This window comes from Oncorhynchus kisutch, linkage group LG16, assembly GCF_002021735.2.
Source record: "Oncorhynchus kisutch isolate 150728-3 linkage group LG16, Okis_V2, whole genome shotgun sequence".
Taxonomy (NCBI): domain Eukaryota; kingdom Metazoa; phylum Chordata; class Actinopteri; order Salmoniformes; family Salmonidae; genus Oncorhynchus; species Oncorhynchus kisutch.
The window spans coordinates 16,332,103-16,348,727 of NC_034189.2; the positions used below are offsets into that span (position 1 = coordinate 16,332,103).

Below are 16,625 nucleotides of genomic sequence, written 5' to 3' on the forward strand. Positions count from 1 at the left end.
TCAATATTTGTTCACAAGGTCATTTCCACCGACATTTCTCGCTTAGTTAATTTTACAGACAGAAACATACTTCCTTGTCTAGCTTATTTTGTTTTGTCGACATTTGTAAAGTTTACCGAAAACGTTTCTGTTTCCCTCAGGACTGTCATAAACATTTTTATTAGACATGTAACTTACTTTCCTCGCATAAACAGGTAGGATGGAAATCTGGTTACTGATCAATTCATTAAGTTAGGGAGATGGGTGTTGGTTGGAATGTTTCAGTTTTCCCCCAATTGTGTCATACTGTAAACTTTCGGTGGCTGTTATAAAGATGGACATCCCATGGAAATTCAGTAGTTCCCTGACACACACAGAGAACCCAAGTAGGAAATATACTGAAACAACTCTTCTCGGAAGATAACTTGTCAACAGGAACCTAGCTGGTTTTGAACTGCGGCCTCGTAGTTACAATAATACATATCGTTCTGATAAGAACTGTACTTCTCATTGTCAGATGATCTCAAAAGAGGAACCAAGGAACCAAATGCATCTCAATATGCAAATAAGTGTTCTCAGATGCATATACGATAATATATAGCCTGGATGCCAGTCTGTTTGTGCTAATATGCCACTCTTGTACTTCGTGTCATATGACAAATATAAGGGGTGGAATGTTAGCACAAAACAGTTCTGGATTAATGAAATGGCCACCAGACTTTTTCTTTAGTTTATTTGGTAAACATTTTCTTAACTGTTCTTGAACTGCACTGCTGGTTAAGGGCGTGTAAGTAAGCATTTCACGGTAAGGGCTAGACTTGGTGTATTCGGCGCATGTGCCAAAGTTTGATTTGATTTCAGACTAACGGAGACCATGCTGTTCCAGATAATAACAGAACATTGCCCACATCTGTTCATGCAAAAAGTATGTAGAGTAGATAATCTATTTATATAACTTGGGACATACTGTTGAAACCCCCATAGTTTCTTTCTAGAGTGGTAAAAGTGACGTGAGAGTCATACGCATGTGGGGGAAGTTGTGGGGTGTTTTTTCTCACCGTTGCGGGGAACTGCAACAGGTGTTAAATACTAGAGGGTTTAATTAAATATCACTTTGACAGAAGCCAAGAAGTCAGGCTTTTGATCTCTCAAACATTATGGATATTCTGGGTTCACTACTAATCATTTTGCTGGGTACCATCACAGGTACAGAATTCTACTATGATTTTTAAAATAATATGAATTATATTATGTGTAGGTATAAAGTACAGTATATCCCATTATTGGTATACCAAATAAATAAATAAATAAACTTTCAAAATGTGATCCTGCTGTTCCTTTGTCTTTAGGGACCAGGGCAGATGTCCATCCAATAGACAAATATGGGTTGAAGGGCGGTGCGGTGTGTTTGACAGTTAGAGAAAACCCTCTTCAAGAGATGGCGATGAAATGGATGACTGATAGTAATGTAATAGCTGTGAAGGAAAAAGTTTCTCCTCGATACAAGGAGAGGGTCGATTATAACTCCACAGACCACTCTCTTTGTCTCAGGAAACTGGAACAAACAGATACTGGAATCTACATTGCATATAATGTTGAGATATGGAAGGAGACACAAATGGTCAAATACAATTTGATGGTCCAAGGTAAGTTTTGTCAAGGCTTTTTTACATTCCACTCATTAGCTACGTTTCCATAGATTTGTCCTTTAATATTGGTTGTCAACATTTAGAAAGTTCGCATATAAAATAGACAATTGCCTGCTACCAGTGGTGTAAAGTACTTAAGTAAAACTACTTTAAAGTACAAGTTGATATTTACTATTTACATTTTTGATAATTTTTACTTCACTAAATTCTTGAAGAAAATAATTTACTTTTTACTCCATATATTTTTCCTGACACCCAAAAGCATTCGTTACATTTTGAATGCTTAGCATGACAAGAAAATTGTCACGCACTTATCAAAGAGAACATCCCTGGTCATCCCTACTGCCTCTGATCTGGCGGACTCACTAAACACACAGGCTTCGTTTGTAAATTATGTCTGAGTGTTGGCGTGTGTCCCTGGCTAAAATGGTGCTGTCTGGTTTGCTTAATATAAGATATTTTGAATAATTAATACTTTTACTTTGTACTTAAGAATATTTGAGCAATTAGATTGACTTTTGATACTTATTTAAAACCAAATACTTTTAGACTTTTACTCAAGTAGGATTTTAATGCGTGACTTTTACATGAGTAATTTTCTATGAAGGTATTTTTACTTTTACTCAGGTAAGACGATTGGGTACTTTTCCCACCACTGCCTGCTACCGTGCATTTTCATTGAACTGTCGATGACATCACACCTGAACAAATATAAATTCTACGCAAAAACCTAGTGTGGAATAAAAATGAAGTGGCTGCAGTGTTTCCAATATCCATTTAGACAAATTGCGCATTAATACATTGGCGACAGCCTGTATTCCCTACCACCTATCTGGTTCATGTCTCAGGTAGCCTGCAAAAGCCAGCATGGATGGGATGCAAGAATTTACTCATATTTTCCATATTCTAATAATTATCATGTGCCAACGTATCTCCACGGTCCGCGCCATGGGGAAACTTACACTCCTGTAGATCTGAAATAATGTAGTGGTTAAACTTGCATCCAGCCAACCAGGAAATCAAGGTTAAGCAATTCAGGCATTCTTCAAAAGTCAAGACAATCCTTTTCCTGCAAAGAAACATTATTTTATAGTTTAAAAGCAAGCAGTAGACATTTAGAATTAAATGTGATGTGATGACTGTATTACATAACAGGCTGAATCACAACCGGCGGTGATTGGCCTAGCGTCTTTCGGGTTTGGCCGGTGTAGGCCGTCATTGTAAATAATAATTTGTTCTTAAACTGACTTGCCTAGTTAAATAAAGATTACATAAACACATACTAATGACATCACTTGCCCGCTTGCCTTCAAAATTATTCGACCATGATGATTTATATGAAAACACCGTTTCCGTCATCATTTGTTGCAAAAAAATAAAAAATACATATCCATCCCTTTCGAAAGGATACAATTTCTGTCGATCTTTAGAATGTTTATCTCGTAGCTGCCTTTCCATTACACATGTGGCAATGTTTTTCTGTTGCTTTTGTCGAATAAACCTGAATCAATGCTAAAAAATGAATGATCTTTTAGGACATCTTGACATTTTTGTAAACCCCTGATATTATCACTTATTTTAGAAGCTGTTTCCATACCAGTCATGGAGGTGGTGTCGCTCTCCTCCAACTATAGTGATGGAATGTGTGACGTCACAGTGAACTGTTCAGTTACAGGTGTGTGGGTATTGTCTGTCTGTGATGGAGGTCAGTGCACACTGTCACAGCAGTCTCTTTCACACACCAGAGTCAACATCATCATCTCCAATGACAACGGGACTATCCAGTGCACTGGCAAAAATAACTTCAGTGCAGAGACCAACTCACAACGCATGGAGGACATATGTAAGTCTAATTTACTAGCTTCCACCTTCTGTGCATACCATTGTACATTTGTTTATCAAGAACGTTTTAATATCATTGCAGTAATTATAATTATATTACAGTTATATTATTTCCCATAAAAAAACGAATAACAAAATGTGTGTGTGTGTGTGTGTGCGTGTGTGTGTGTGTGTGTATGTAACCTCTCAGGTAAAGGTGAGAAGAAGGGGAGAGCTTCAACATTACCAGTTGGGACCATTATGGGCAGTGTTACTGCTCTTGTCTTCTTTGTTGGTGTGTTATTTGGTGTAGGATACATCATATTAACCAGAAGACGGCAATCCCCTAAAGATCAGCAGTCAATGCAGGTACCCGCTCTGTCAATCATGTTTAATCTCCTAAAGTCGATGTTTATGCCCCCATCAAAACCCGTACGTTTAAGCTAGATATATCTGGGGCGTATTCATTACGCAGTAGCAAACGCAATGAAACAGGAGGCATCTACCTGAATTTGTCCAACAGAAACGTTTTCTGTTTGGCTAATGATTACACCCCTGCGTCTCAATCCACAACATCTGCCGAAGTCGGCCTTCCACAGCTGCGGTGGAAGGTGGCAGAGCCTCAGCAGTGTTTGTCAGAGCAGGACACAACCTAAAAATTGGTCTTCTCATGAAAGCGTCCAAAGCGTCCCAAAAGTTTGGGCTACACACTACTATCACCCCTCTGGAAAGATCACTCTCAAGAACACGATGGTGTTCTTCGGATTGCTCTAAGACCCCAACAAGCCTCAAAAGACTCATATAAAGGTAACCCAGTACCAATTTTAAAAAATTGATGGAAATATTTTTGTGCCCTTAAAAAAAGGGGGGTACATTTTTTTTTATCTCTCAGATCTGTTTTGCCATGTCTGAATGTGTTATTCAACGCGTTTCTGAGGGATAATAGCAGTAACACCAAATTTAATGAAATATTTTTTTGTATAATTTTTTTTGATACATAAAGGGGTCCTAAAATTCAAAATGTAATTGCTAAATGATCCACGGTGTGACCACCTTAAAACAATTCAATATGTCAGCTTAGTAGAAACCTTGGCCCTTAGGGGACTTATGAGAATGCTACAGTCTTTGTGGCGCAGCAGAAAGATCAGCGTATCTCAAAACCAGAGGTTGTGAGATTAAATCCCAGATGGGGTCATATTGAAAAGTCAGTATTAAGTAATCATGTCAAACGTAATTGTATTTTTGTTAAACTTTGAGCAGTTGTTTTGGGCCCTGTTCAGATTTTCTGAGGATAGCTACAGCTCATGTCTTTTTGGAAGTTGAACTCAAATCTTACTGCTGCCCTTGTCCTAAGAATCACACCACCCCGCCACCATCCAAAAAACAAACTCGATAACTTTAAAAGCCTGATTGCTTGGATCATTTTAAGATGTCCCCCCCTCCTCGAAGAAAAAAACATAAAAAATGGTACATGTCATTGTTTTTGGGCCTGCTGTATCTGTAGGCTCTGCAGTAGTCACATCGTCATCAGAATCACATATTTCTTACCTTTCTAACAGTACTAAGCGTGCATAGGAGTTATAGTTTTGAAACTGAAATGTACTTTATTAGGGTAGTATACAATATTATGTGATTTAGAAAATGCCACCAGAGAGCGTCAGAGTTTAAGAGACAAGATTTTTACACTATTTTAGCTGAATAGCGTACTACTTAAAATCACATGCCGTTTAATTACTTCCCCTATGAAAATAAATCATGAAATTTGAGCTGATATTTTCACATGTGAAAACAAGAGACACATGGGAGGTCAGTGTAACCCTGTAACACCACCTTTTCATGTTATCAGCTCACATGAATGACATGTTATCAGCTCACATGAATGACCTGTTATCAGCTCACATGAATGACATGTTATCAGCTCACATGAATGACATGTTATCAGCTCACATGAATGACATGTTAGCAGCTCACATGAATGACATGTTATCAGCTCACATGAATTGCAGATTCACATGTAAAACACGTATACATGTGAAAAACATTCAAATGTTATCAGGTGTAGTTAAAAAAAATGTTGCATCCCCATGTTTTATATATATAGTCACATGTTGCTTTTACATGTCGTCACATGTTATCACATTAATGTTATCACATTAACTTCACATTCGATCACGTGAAATTCATGTGGTTTTTACGTAAGGGTAGAATACAGCATATACATGTAGAGTGGGTAAAACAGTATATAAACATAATTAAATTGACCAAATTACTATTTGCATAGGGCAGCAGTCTCTAAGGTGCAGGGTAGAGTACCGGGTGGTAGCCGGCTAGTGACAGTGTCTAAGGTTCAGGGCAGGGTACCTGGCGTAGGCCGGCTAGTGATGACTGTTTAACAGTCTGATGGCCTGGAGATAGAAGCTGTTTTTCAGTCTTTCGGGCCCAGCTTTGATGCACCTGTACTGTTTCTGCCTTCTAGATGGTAGCTGGGTGAACAGGCCGTGACTAGGTTGCTGAGGTCTTTGACCTTCTTGGTCTTCCTGTTACTCCAGGTGCTGTGGTTGCGGGAGGTTCAGTTGCCGTACCAGGAGGTGATACAGCCCTACAGAATGCTTGCGATGGTGCATCTGCATCAGTCCACGTTCAGCTGCTTCGTTTTGTTGACGTTGAGGGAGAAGTTATTTTCCTGGCACCACTCCGCCAGGGCCCTCACCTCCTCCCTGTAGGCTGTCTCGTCATTGTTGGTAATCAGGCCTGTTGTGTCATCAGCAAACCTTGATGATTGAGTTGGAGATGTTTGTAGTCACGCAGTCATGGGTGAACAGGGAGTACAGGAGTGGGTTGAGTGCACACCCCTGTGTGGCCCCCGTGATGAGGATCAGCGTGGCGTATGTGTTGTTGCTTACCTTTACCACTTGGGGTTGGCCCGTCAGGAAGTCTAGGACATATTTGCACAGGGAGGGGTTCAGGCCCAGGGCCCTGAGCTTAGTGTTGAGCTTGGGGGGCACTATTGTGTTGAATGCTGAGCTGTAGTCGATAAATAGCATTCTCACATAGGTTTTCCTTTTGTCCAGGTGGCAAAGGGCAGTGTGCAGTGCTATGGCAATTGCGTCATCTGTGGACCTGTTGGGGTGGTATGCACATTGTAGTGTGTCTCGAGTGTCGGGTAAGGTGGAGGTGATATGATCCTCAACTAGCCCCTCAAAGCACTTCATAATGAGTGTTACGGGGCGATAGTCATTTAGTTGTTACCTTTGCTTTCTTGCGTACAGGAACAATGGTGGACAAATTGAAGCAAGTGGGGACAACAGACTAGGAAAGGGAGAGATTGAATATGTCCGTAAACACTCCAGCCAGCTGGTCTGCACATGCTCTGAGGACCCGGCTTGGGATGCCGTCTGGGCCGGCAGCCTTGCAAGGGTCTTACTCCGGTCAGCCAGAGATATCAGGAGCACTCAATTCTGGTGAGCGGTCAGGGCCACATCAGCGACTCTGTGTTGTTTCTCACATTTCTCTTCTTCTAACAGGTCGTTATTACAGAAGTTGACAACACAGTGGCCGCTATACCAGGAAGACCAGAACTACCAAACACCCCTGGTTCTGAGGTGACATCTATCTATGTCACTGCAGGCAGACCAGGAGCAGTACCAGCATCAGCATTAGAAGAACACCACCCAGTGGACAAAGGGTACACTTTACCAGAAGAAAGTACAGAACCACCGGCAGAGGCACTCTACAGCACTGTGCAGCAACCAGCGGTAGAAGAGCGCCACCTAGTGGACAAAGTGGGCTGTCCAAAAAGACTGAGGCCAGGACCACATAGCCCTTCTGATGCAGATCCTACATCAATCTACAGCACAGCCAGCTATAGCCCAGCGCCACCCAGTGGACAAATGGACAAATATGGGAATAATGTCAACAAACCAGACAAACTACTTTACTAAACTACCCCTCCATTCCCCTGATGTTACATTGACTAAGTCTTGACCCATAGACTTAGATACTGAAGAAAAACAGGGAAGTTACAAAGAGAATTTAGATAACTTATTTTTTTATATTGTTTATGTCTAATTTTAACCATATTTAAATTGGCAATCTGTGATTGCTACATCGATTTTGGAGACTTTTAAGTTAATTATATATAACTATTGATTCATATAACTTATGCTTGTTTAAACTCCATTGTTTGTAAACAATGTAATTCTAAACAGACACTGTATAGCTTCAAAACATAGTTACAAATGTAATTTTGATGTCGTGAATGGTCAGTCCATAGCATCCATAGCCTCATCTATGAATTTAAGTGGTTACATTTCTCCAGCCCCATCACTAATGTTAACCTCAAAAAGGTGGCAGCATGACGGTATTCTTAGTATTTGAACTGCAGATGTCCCCTTTAATGATACATCGTTTTGCATAATGTGTTATTTTCTGTATTTGAAAATGATAAAACATGTTGATGAATACAGCAGCACTTTACATGCTTTAAAATAAATGTTATATACAAAACAGTTGGTTTTAAAATGCGGGGGCCCCTTCAATCAACTAATTGATGTATTGATTGGGCTTTCAATCAATCAAACAAGCAATCAACAGTCAATCAATCAATCAACCAACCATCCAAGTATGTCATTATTTTTCCATAATTATTTTTCTAATACATACTGTATATCTAATTGTTCATATTCTGAGATCACATTTACAAATATAACTATAAAAGGTATCCATCTATCCATTTCAGTAGCTGTCACATCCAGCTGGTTATGGGAAGGAACTACAGAGGTATGGCAGTCAATTATGGCTAAAAGCGGAAGAATTTGTCTTGTGAACACAATCTGAAATATCGGTGTGGCTGTGGTTCCAGATTTTCTGGATCCTGATTTGCCGTGGCTAAGATAGAGATTTCCAATTGCTAACTTTTTTTACGTAGCTGCTTCCCACTCCGCGGCCTACGTAGCTGCTGCCCACTCCACTGCCTACGTAGCTGCTGCCCACTCCACTGCCTACGTAGCTGCTGCCCACTCCACTGCCTACGTAGCTGCTGCCCACTCCACTGCCTACGTAGCTGCTGCCCACTCCACTGCCTACGTAGCTGCTGCCCACTCCACTGCCTACGTAGCTGCTTCCCACTCCGCGGCCTACGTAGCTGCTGCCCACTCCACTGCCTACGTAGCTGCTGCCCACTCCACTGCCTACGTAGCTGCTGCCCACTCCGCTGCCTACGTAGCTGCTGCCCACTCCGCGGCCTACGTAGCTGCTGCCCACTCCGCGGCCTACGTAGCTGCTGCCCACTCCACTGCCTACGTAGCTGCTGCCCACTCCGCTGCCTACGTAGCTGCTGCCCACTCCGCGGCCTACGTAGCTGAGGGTGAATAATATAACACATTCACAGAACGTCATCTGGATGCTTAGCTTTAAGAGGTTTTCAAAAAACTCAGTATTCGCAACCACAGCCCTCAAATATAGCTTGGAGGCTACTCTGCGTTAAGATTCAAATCATACATCATGGGTCGGTTTTCCTGGACACACAATAAAACCTATTCCTGCACTATTAACTACTTGAAATAGAGAATCTCCATGGGATCTTCTTCTTAGTCCGGAAGGTTTAAATCTGTGTCTAGGAAACTGGCCTTTTACGCTGTCCTACCCAACAATACGGTGCCTTCTGCTGGTGACTCATTCAATACACTGCATTTGGCAGCACTATGGAGTGGCTGCCGACTTTTACAGACTGAACGACTCTCCCAGATTCTGTTAGATGGTTCAACAGATGGACAGTCAAACCAACTATTTTTATCTCTGGAACAGTGTTGACCAAATAGGACACAGTTTTCTATTTCACCATTAGGCCCATGGTTGTTTGATTCGTCAGTCCCAGTACCTAGAAAAGGGAGAAGAGAACCCATTACTCCATACAGTATGTCCCAGCAGAAGGAAATATTTTCGGCCAAATATGTTGACACTTTTCTTGAATAATTTACTACTGCTTCTAAAATAAGTTGAAATTTCACACATTGTTGGATTATTGGATTTTATATATTTTTTTATTTAAGTGCACAGTGTGGTTCCTGAAAGGTCAAGGTTGACTGTTTTGCCCATACATGGTTTACGAGGACATAATCAGCGAATCATAGTACTGTTCTTAACACAGAAAGGTACTCTGTCTGCAGGACATAAGAGTGGAAATACTGGAGAAAAAAAACATGTATTTTTATTTTACTAGGCAAGTAAGTTAAGAACAAATTCTTATTTACAATGATGGCCTAGGAACAGTGGGTTAACTGCCTTGTTCAGGGGTAGAACAACAGCTTTTTACCTTGGGGATTCAATCCAGCAACCTTTCCATTACATGCCCAACGTTCTAACCACTAGGCTACAAATAGGCCCCAAGTATGGTGCATTCGGAAAGTACTCAGACCCTTTGATTTTTCCCACATTTTGTTACGTTACAGCCTTATTCTAAAATTGATTAAATATTTTTTTCCCTCGTCGACACACCATAATGACAAAACTTTTTATACATTTTTAAAAATGTGATATTTCAGTTTATTTTTAATACATTGACATAAGTATTCAGACCCTTTACTCAGTACTTCGTTGAAGCACCTTTGGCAGCGATTACAGCCTCAAGTCTTCTTGGGTATGACACTACAAACTTGTCACACCTGTATTTGGGGAGTTTCTCCCATTCCTCTTCTGCAGATCCTCTCAAGCTCTCTGTCAGGTTGGATGGGGAGCGTCACTGCAAAGCTATTGAGATGTATTACTGAACAATCTCATGATAGACCTCACTATTGACATTGAGTTGATTCAATTACCTCTTCCTTTAAATCAACCTTAACAACAAAATCAATGAGCCATATCTAATTCTCACTAATGTCAATGGTGGGACCTTATATAGACAGGTGTGTGCCTTTCCAAATAATGTCCAATCAATTAAATTTCCCACAGGTGGACTCCAATTAAGTTGTAGAAACATCACAAGGATGATCAATGGAAACAGGATGCACCTGAGCTCAATTGAGTCTCATATTAAAGGGTCTGAGTACTTATGTACATTTTTTTTAAATACATTTGTAAAATGTCTAAACCTGTTTTCGCTTTGTCATTATGCGGTATTATGTGTAGATTAATGAGGAAAACAATGAATTTAATACATTTTAGTATAAGGCTGTAACATAACAAAATGTGGAAAAAGTAAGGGGATCTGAATACTTTCTGAATGCACTGTATGTATCAAATCAAATCAAAGTTTATTTGTCACATGCTCCGAATACAATAGTGAAATGTTTACTTACAGGCTCTAACCTAAAGTGCAAAAAGGTATTAGGTGAACAATTGGTGAGTAAAGACATAAAACAACAGTAAAAAGACAGGCTATATACAGTAGACAGGCTATATACAGTAGACAGGCTATATACAGTAGACAGGCTATATACAGTAGACAGGTTAATATACAGTAGACAGGCTATATACAGTAGACAGGCTATATACAGTATATAGGCTTTATACAGTAGACAGGCTATATACAGTAGACAGGCTATATACAGTAGACAGGTTAATATACAGTAGACAGGCTATATACAGTAGACAGGCTATATACAGTAGACAGGCTATATACAGTAGACAGTCTATTTACAGTAGCGAGGCTATAAAAGTAGCGAGGCTACATACAGACACCGGTTAGTCAGGCTGATTGAGGTAGAATGTATATGTAGATATGGTTAAAGTGACTATGCATATATGATGAACAGAGAGTAGCAGTAGCGTAAAAGAGGGGTTGGCAGTTGGTGGGTGGGACACAATGCAAATAGCCCGGTTAGCCAATGTGCGGGAGCACTGGTTGGTCGACCCAATTGAGGTAGTATGTACATGAATGTATCATTAAAGTGACTATGCATATATGATAAACAGAGAGTAACAGCAGCGTAAAAAGAGGGGTTGGGGGGGTGGTTCATTCCCCACTGCCTTCAGACACACATAACTATCACACTTTCACAAAATGTATGAATACATGGCTAAAGGTCAATCAGATTTGTGAACATAATCACCTCGCTGTGTGTTGCTGCTTTCCATGTTGTCTGTAGCTTGTCAGGTGTGGAAACACTTTGTTGCTTTTATGAATTTTGTCTTTTTTTTGTTTTGTTCTATGTTGCTCTGTCTGTATGCTACGTCTTGCTTGTCCTATGTTGATCTGTCTGTATGCTATGTCTTGCTTGTCCTATGTTGCTCTGTGTGTGCTCACTGCTCAATGATTGTCTATATTGTAATTGTTTTTAATAACCTGCCCAGGGACTGAGGTTGAAAATTAGCCGGCTGGCTAAAACCAGCACTTTTACTGAAACGTTGATTAATGTGCACTGTCCCTGTAAAAATAAAATCAACTCAAACTCAAACATTTTGTTATATTTCAGCCTTATTCTAAAATGATTAAATCGTTTTTGGTAGATTCATGAGGAAAACAATGACTTTAATCTGTTTTAGAATAAGGCTGTAACATAATTCAAGGTCAAGTCAAGGGGTCTGAATACTTTCCAAATGCACCGTATGTGTGTTTTAACATGTTCATGTTCATATACTTGTTATTCCTCCTGTACTTCAATACCTGATCACTCCTGTGGTCATTCTAAAACGTGCCACTAAACTGTGCCTTTTGATGTGCCAGTGATATTTTTACTGTAAATAACTCCTCTCTACTATATTAGGTGCCATTATCAAACAAATCATTTTCTAGCCTGGTCCAACATCTGTTTGTGCTATCATTCCACCGACTGTTTGGCATGACAAGGAGTGGCATGATGGCACAAACAGACTGGTACCAAGGCCAGTCCTTTTCTATCGTGCCAGTAAATGTATTTTGTAATGCCGGTCAGAGCTGTGTAGGTCAGAGGGTTTGGTTCATCAGTGCCACATTCAGTAGTCAAATGTTGGAAAGTTGTAGACAGGAATGCCACAAATGACTGATTTCTCGTTCTACATGTAAGAGATGCCTGTTTGTTCTACATAGTACATTTCTAACTGAAGATTTGTGAACATTGTGTCCTGCTGATCGCGTCCCATGTCTGTGATAATGTTTATAATGTGATAGGAAAGGTCAGGGCCCATCTGTAATACTGGAATCTCATTATGCTAACGGCTAATATACTATGAAATGTCTGTTTTAATAAATAGGAAGATTTCCAACAGCTCTGTTTTGGTCCATCTCTATCAAATGAAGTCCCTACAAAACTCTACAATTCTAACAAAGCCCACACATCTCTGTCGATGGCCCACGTCCATGAAGGGAACTTGCAGAGGGTTTACATTTTTTATTTTGATATTGGAAATATCTTATTTTAAATTAAGCCAATGAGTCAATGGCAGCCAGGAAAAAAAATTCAGGTCCATGTTGTTATATGAAATGTGGGTCTGATCAAGTTGATTCTTTCTTGCCATAGAAATACAGTGAATCAGACTCAGAGCACCTTCACACCTGAGAACTTTAAACAGCTCTTCTCAGCACAGAACCCAGTCAACAGGAAGTGGTTTTCAGTTTTTTGTCGTGGTTTCTCACACCTTTGAAAGGGAGCTACACGCCCTCACTCTAACCATAGATGTTAACGTCTCATTTAAACGTCTTGTTAACTATTTAGACAGCTGTTAACAATGTACACATATGTACAATGTACAAAATACACGTACACATGTATTTTGTGTTGTAGACATCTGGTAGTAGAGTAGTGGCCTTAATGTAATGAGAAATTGGTTGTGAAATGTAATTTAATGCAAAAAATAAATACAAAATTTCCCACACTGAAGACACTTATATAGGTATGCTAATAGAGGACTAGTAAAGGCCCAGTGCACAACTTTTGAGTAAAAATGGAAACTACATGTTTCAGTGTCTAGCAGCATTTGTAACTTGAGTCTAATAATTATCTGTGCAAAACAGTTCATCTGATCATATTTGCAGAATAAAAAAAATCTGTCTTGATACAGGTTTGTTTTCCAGTTTCTTGAAATACTTTGCAAAGGCAAGTTATTTCTACGTGAAAACTGAAATGGTCTATTCATTCTTTTTAGTAGACACAGTGGTGAGTGCATATATTTTCATACTTTTTTTGTACTGGTCCCTGTGGGAATTCAAATCAAATCAAATCAAATCAAATTTTATTTGTCACATACACATGGTTAGCAGATGTTAATGCGAGTGTAGCGAAATGCTTGTGCTTCTAGTTCCGACAATGCAGTAATAACGAACAAGTAATCTAACTAACAATTCCAAAAAAACTACTGTCTTATACACAGTGTAAGGGGATAAAGAATATGTACATAAGGATATATGAATGAGTGATGGTACAGAGCAGCATAGGCAAGATACAGTAGATGATATCGAGTACAGTATATACATATGAGATGAGTATGTAAACCAAGTGGCGTAGTTAAAGTGGCTAGTGATACATGTATTACATAAGGATGCAGTCGATGATATAGAGTACAGTATCTACGTATGCATATGAGATGAATAATGTAGGGTAAATAACATTATATAAGGTAGCATTGTTTAAAGTGGCTAGTGATATATTTACATCATTTCCCATCAATTCCCATGATTAAAGTGGCTGGAGTAGAGTCAGTGTCATTGACAGTGTGTTGGCAGTAGCCACTCAATGTTAGTGGTGGCTGTTTAACAGTCTGATGGCCTTGAGATAGAAGCTGTTTTTCAGTCTCTCGGTCCCAGCTTTGATGCACCTGTACTGACCTCTCCTTCTGGATGACAGCGGGGTGAACAGGCAGTGGCTCGGGTGGTTGATGTCCTTGATGATCCAGGGTCTCGAGCTTGATGACAAGCTTGGAGGGTACTATGGTGTTGAATGCCGAGCTGTAGTCGATGAACAGCATTCTCACATAGGTATTCCTCTTGTCCAGATGGGTTAGGGCAGTGTGCAGTGTGGTTGAGATTGCATCGTCTGTGGACCTATTTGGGCGGTAAGCAAATTGAACCCACAACCCTGGTGTTCCAAGTACAATGCTCTACCAACTGAGCCACATCATCACAAACCACATGATGTCTCAATGTACTCAATTATCATATTGAACATTGTTTTTCTTCATGGTGATGGAAAGGCCACAGGTTCTAACCTAGATGACCAGCCTATATACAATACAGTAATGCACATTTACATTAAGTGGTTTGTAAGGATGGTAAATGAAAACTGCACAAAAAGTGGTTTTCTATATTATTTGATCAAGAAAAATATTTAATTTGATGTGGATGTTTTGGGTCTTTGCCCATAACTGCACTTTGTAAATGTTTGAGGATAGGGTTTTGTTCTTTCTGGATTCCATAAGAATGATGATTGCAGAGAACGGAACAGGGCAACAACTCTTACAATTCCAACTATTGAATCCTGCAAGATACTGTTCTTAATTATACAACTTCCATTTTTTGCAACAGCTGAGATGCTGAAATAATTGTTTGATTCAAGTAAAGTAGTGTGAAAAGATGGTTAATTGTAATGGAGACCCCGGGAGTCGAGAAGCAGGTGCATAACCAATGCCTCCTGGGGAATGGAACTAAGGGAGTGACAGATATGGGAGTTAATCAGTGAAATGATGGAGTCCAGGTGTGTCTCATGAGGCGTAGGTGTTAGTAAAGATGGTGTCAGGTGAGTGCAATGATGGTTGTCTGAGCCAGTGATTAGTAAACCGACGACGTCGAACGCTGGAGAGGGGGAGCGGGAGTAGACGTGACAGTACCCCCCCCCCCCTGACGCACGGCTCCAGCCACAGGACGATGCTGGCCAGGGGGACGGCCTCGAGGGTGAGGAGCAGGCAGGTCGGCATAGGTGGAAATCACAGATGATGTTGGGATCCAGAATGTCCTCCAACGGAACCCAACACCGCTCCTCTGGGCCGTACCCCTCCTAGTCCACCAGGTACTGGAGCTGACCCCCATAATGTTGGGAGTCCAGTAGGGATCTGATGGCATGGTTGGGACCTCCCTCGACATCCAGTGGAGATGGAGGGGTGTCTGGGGGACAGCCTCAGCCAGGGGACCAGGAACCACCGGCCTGAGAAGGGTGACATGAAAGGAAGGTGAGATACGGTAGTCACTGGGGAGCTGTAATCTATACATCACCTCGTTGAGCCCAAAATCTAGGGGCTCAGCTTCTTGTAGGGCAGGCGGAGTGGGAGGTTCCTTGTGGAGAGCCAGACGCGATCACCAGGCTGGAACACAGGAGCCTCCCTGCGATGGCGATCCGCCTGATCCAGGTGGATGGGGTGCTGGAGTAGAACGTGGGCATCACTCCACACTTTATCACGCCTAAACCACTCATCCACCGCAGGAGCTTTGATCTGGCCCAGGGTCCACAGAGCCAGGGCCGGCTGATAACCCAGCACACACTGGACGGGAGTCAGCCGGGTGGAGGAGTGACATAACAAATTCTGGACCCGCTCCCCCTACCGGTCCTGGCAGAAAATGATGAAGGTGCGATACGGACGGAGGAAGTAGTAAGGTGAGAAAATGCTACTGTTGTTTTATTTAGTCTTTGAGTCACTCAGAGTCGACAGATCAGAAGTATACCAGACTTCATCTCTCACTTCTAAAATGAACATTCTGTGGTTTCTACCTCCTTCTCCTTCTTGTCTGGCTGAGGTTCACTTTACAGTTTCCTTTAAGATAGTTGGAAAGGTTTCATGTGTGTGTGGTTTTGTTCTTTTATCCTTGTGGGGAGCTGAAATCAGCTAAAGTCCCCACAAATAAAAAAACATACAAGTAAAACAAATACAATACATTTCCCACAAGGACAAAGACTATTTTACGATTAAGGGTTTGGTATAGGGGTTAAGGTTAGGGAAAATAGGATTTTGAATTTAATTCAGGTCCCCACAAGGATAGAAAAACAAGTGTGCGTCTTCAATTTGCACGAGTATGTGTTTATTACAAAACACTAAAGAGAAAATAAAGTCTGTTTCAAAACATTTCAAATTGACTAAGTACAGCACACAATAATCCAGCCACTTTTTCCACCAAGTTAAGTCAGTATTTCATCTAGAAATACTTGTTTCACATTGCATATAAAGTAATAGCTTTTCACAATGCAATGCTCACATTACCTTTGATATGATTGTTTTCTCAAACCAACATTACCGACGTCACACACTTACACCCACACTGTTACGTTCCCCAGCAAC

At 40.7% G+C, this 16,625-nt stretch overlaps 2 protein-coding genes across 4 annotated transcripts; one reads left to right on the forward strand and one right to left on the reverse strand.

Moving 5' to 3' along the window:
* The first annotated feature begins 956 nt into the window (after positions 1-956).
* Positions 957-7,957, forward strand: LOC109906400 (uncharacterized). 3 transcript variants are annotated; one of them, XM_031791858.1, is made up of 5 exons: positions 957-1,185; positions 1,329-1,625; positions 3,211-3,471; positions 3,661-3,818; positions 5,999-6,706. In XM_031791858.1, exons 1-5 carry the CDS (start codon positions 1,137-1,139, stop codon positions 6,170-6,172), a joined length of 939 nt encoding a protein of 312 aa, XP_031647718.1. In that variant the 5' UTR covers positions 957-1,136; the 3' UTR covers positions 6,173-6,706. The 3 variants fall into 3 exon arrangements, with proteins under 3 accessions (XP_031647718.1, XP_020359665.1, XP_031647719.1); XM_020504076.2 differs by lacking the exon at positions 5,999-6,706 and adding an exon at positions 6,974-7,957 and having other exon boundaries at positions 973-1,185; XM_031791859.1 differs by lacking the exon at positions 5,999-6,706 and adding an exon at positions 6,974-7,957 and having other exon boundaries at positions 980-1,185; positions 3,374-3,471.
* On the reverse strand, positions 7,423-15,272 carry LOC116354065 (glycine-rich cell wall structural protein 2-like). Its single transcript, XM_031793086.1, has 3 exons — positions 15,205-15,272; positions 8,373-8,808; positions 7,423-7,449 (listed from the first exon to the last, which is right to left on the reverse strand). The coding sequence occupies exons 1-3, from the start codon at positions 15,270-15,272 to the stop codon at positions 7,423-7,425; spliced, it is 531 nt and encodes a 176-aa protein (XP_031648946.1).
* Between the last annotated feature and the right edge of the window lie 1,353 nt (positions 15,273-16,625).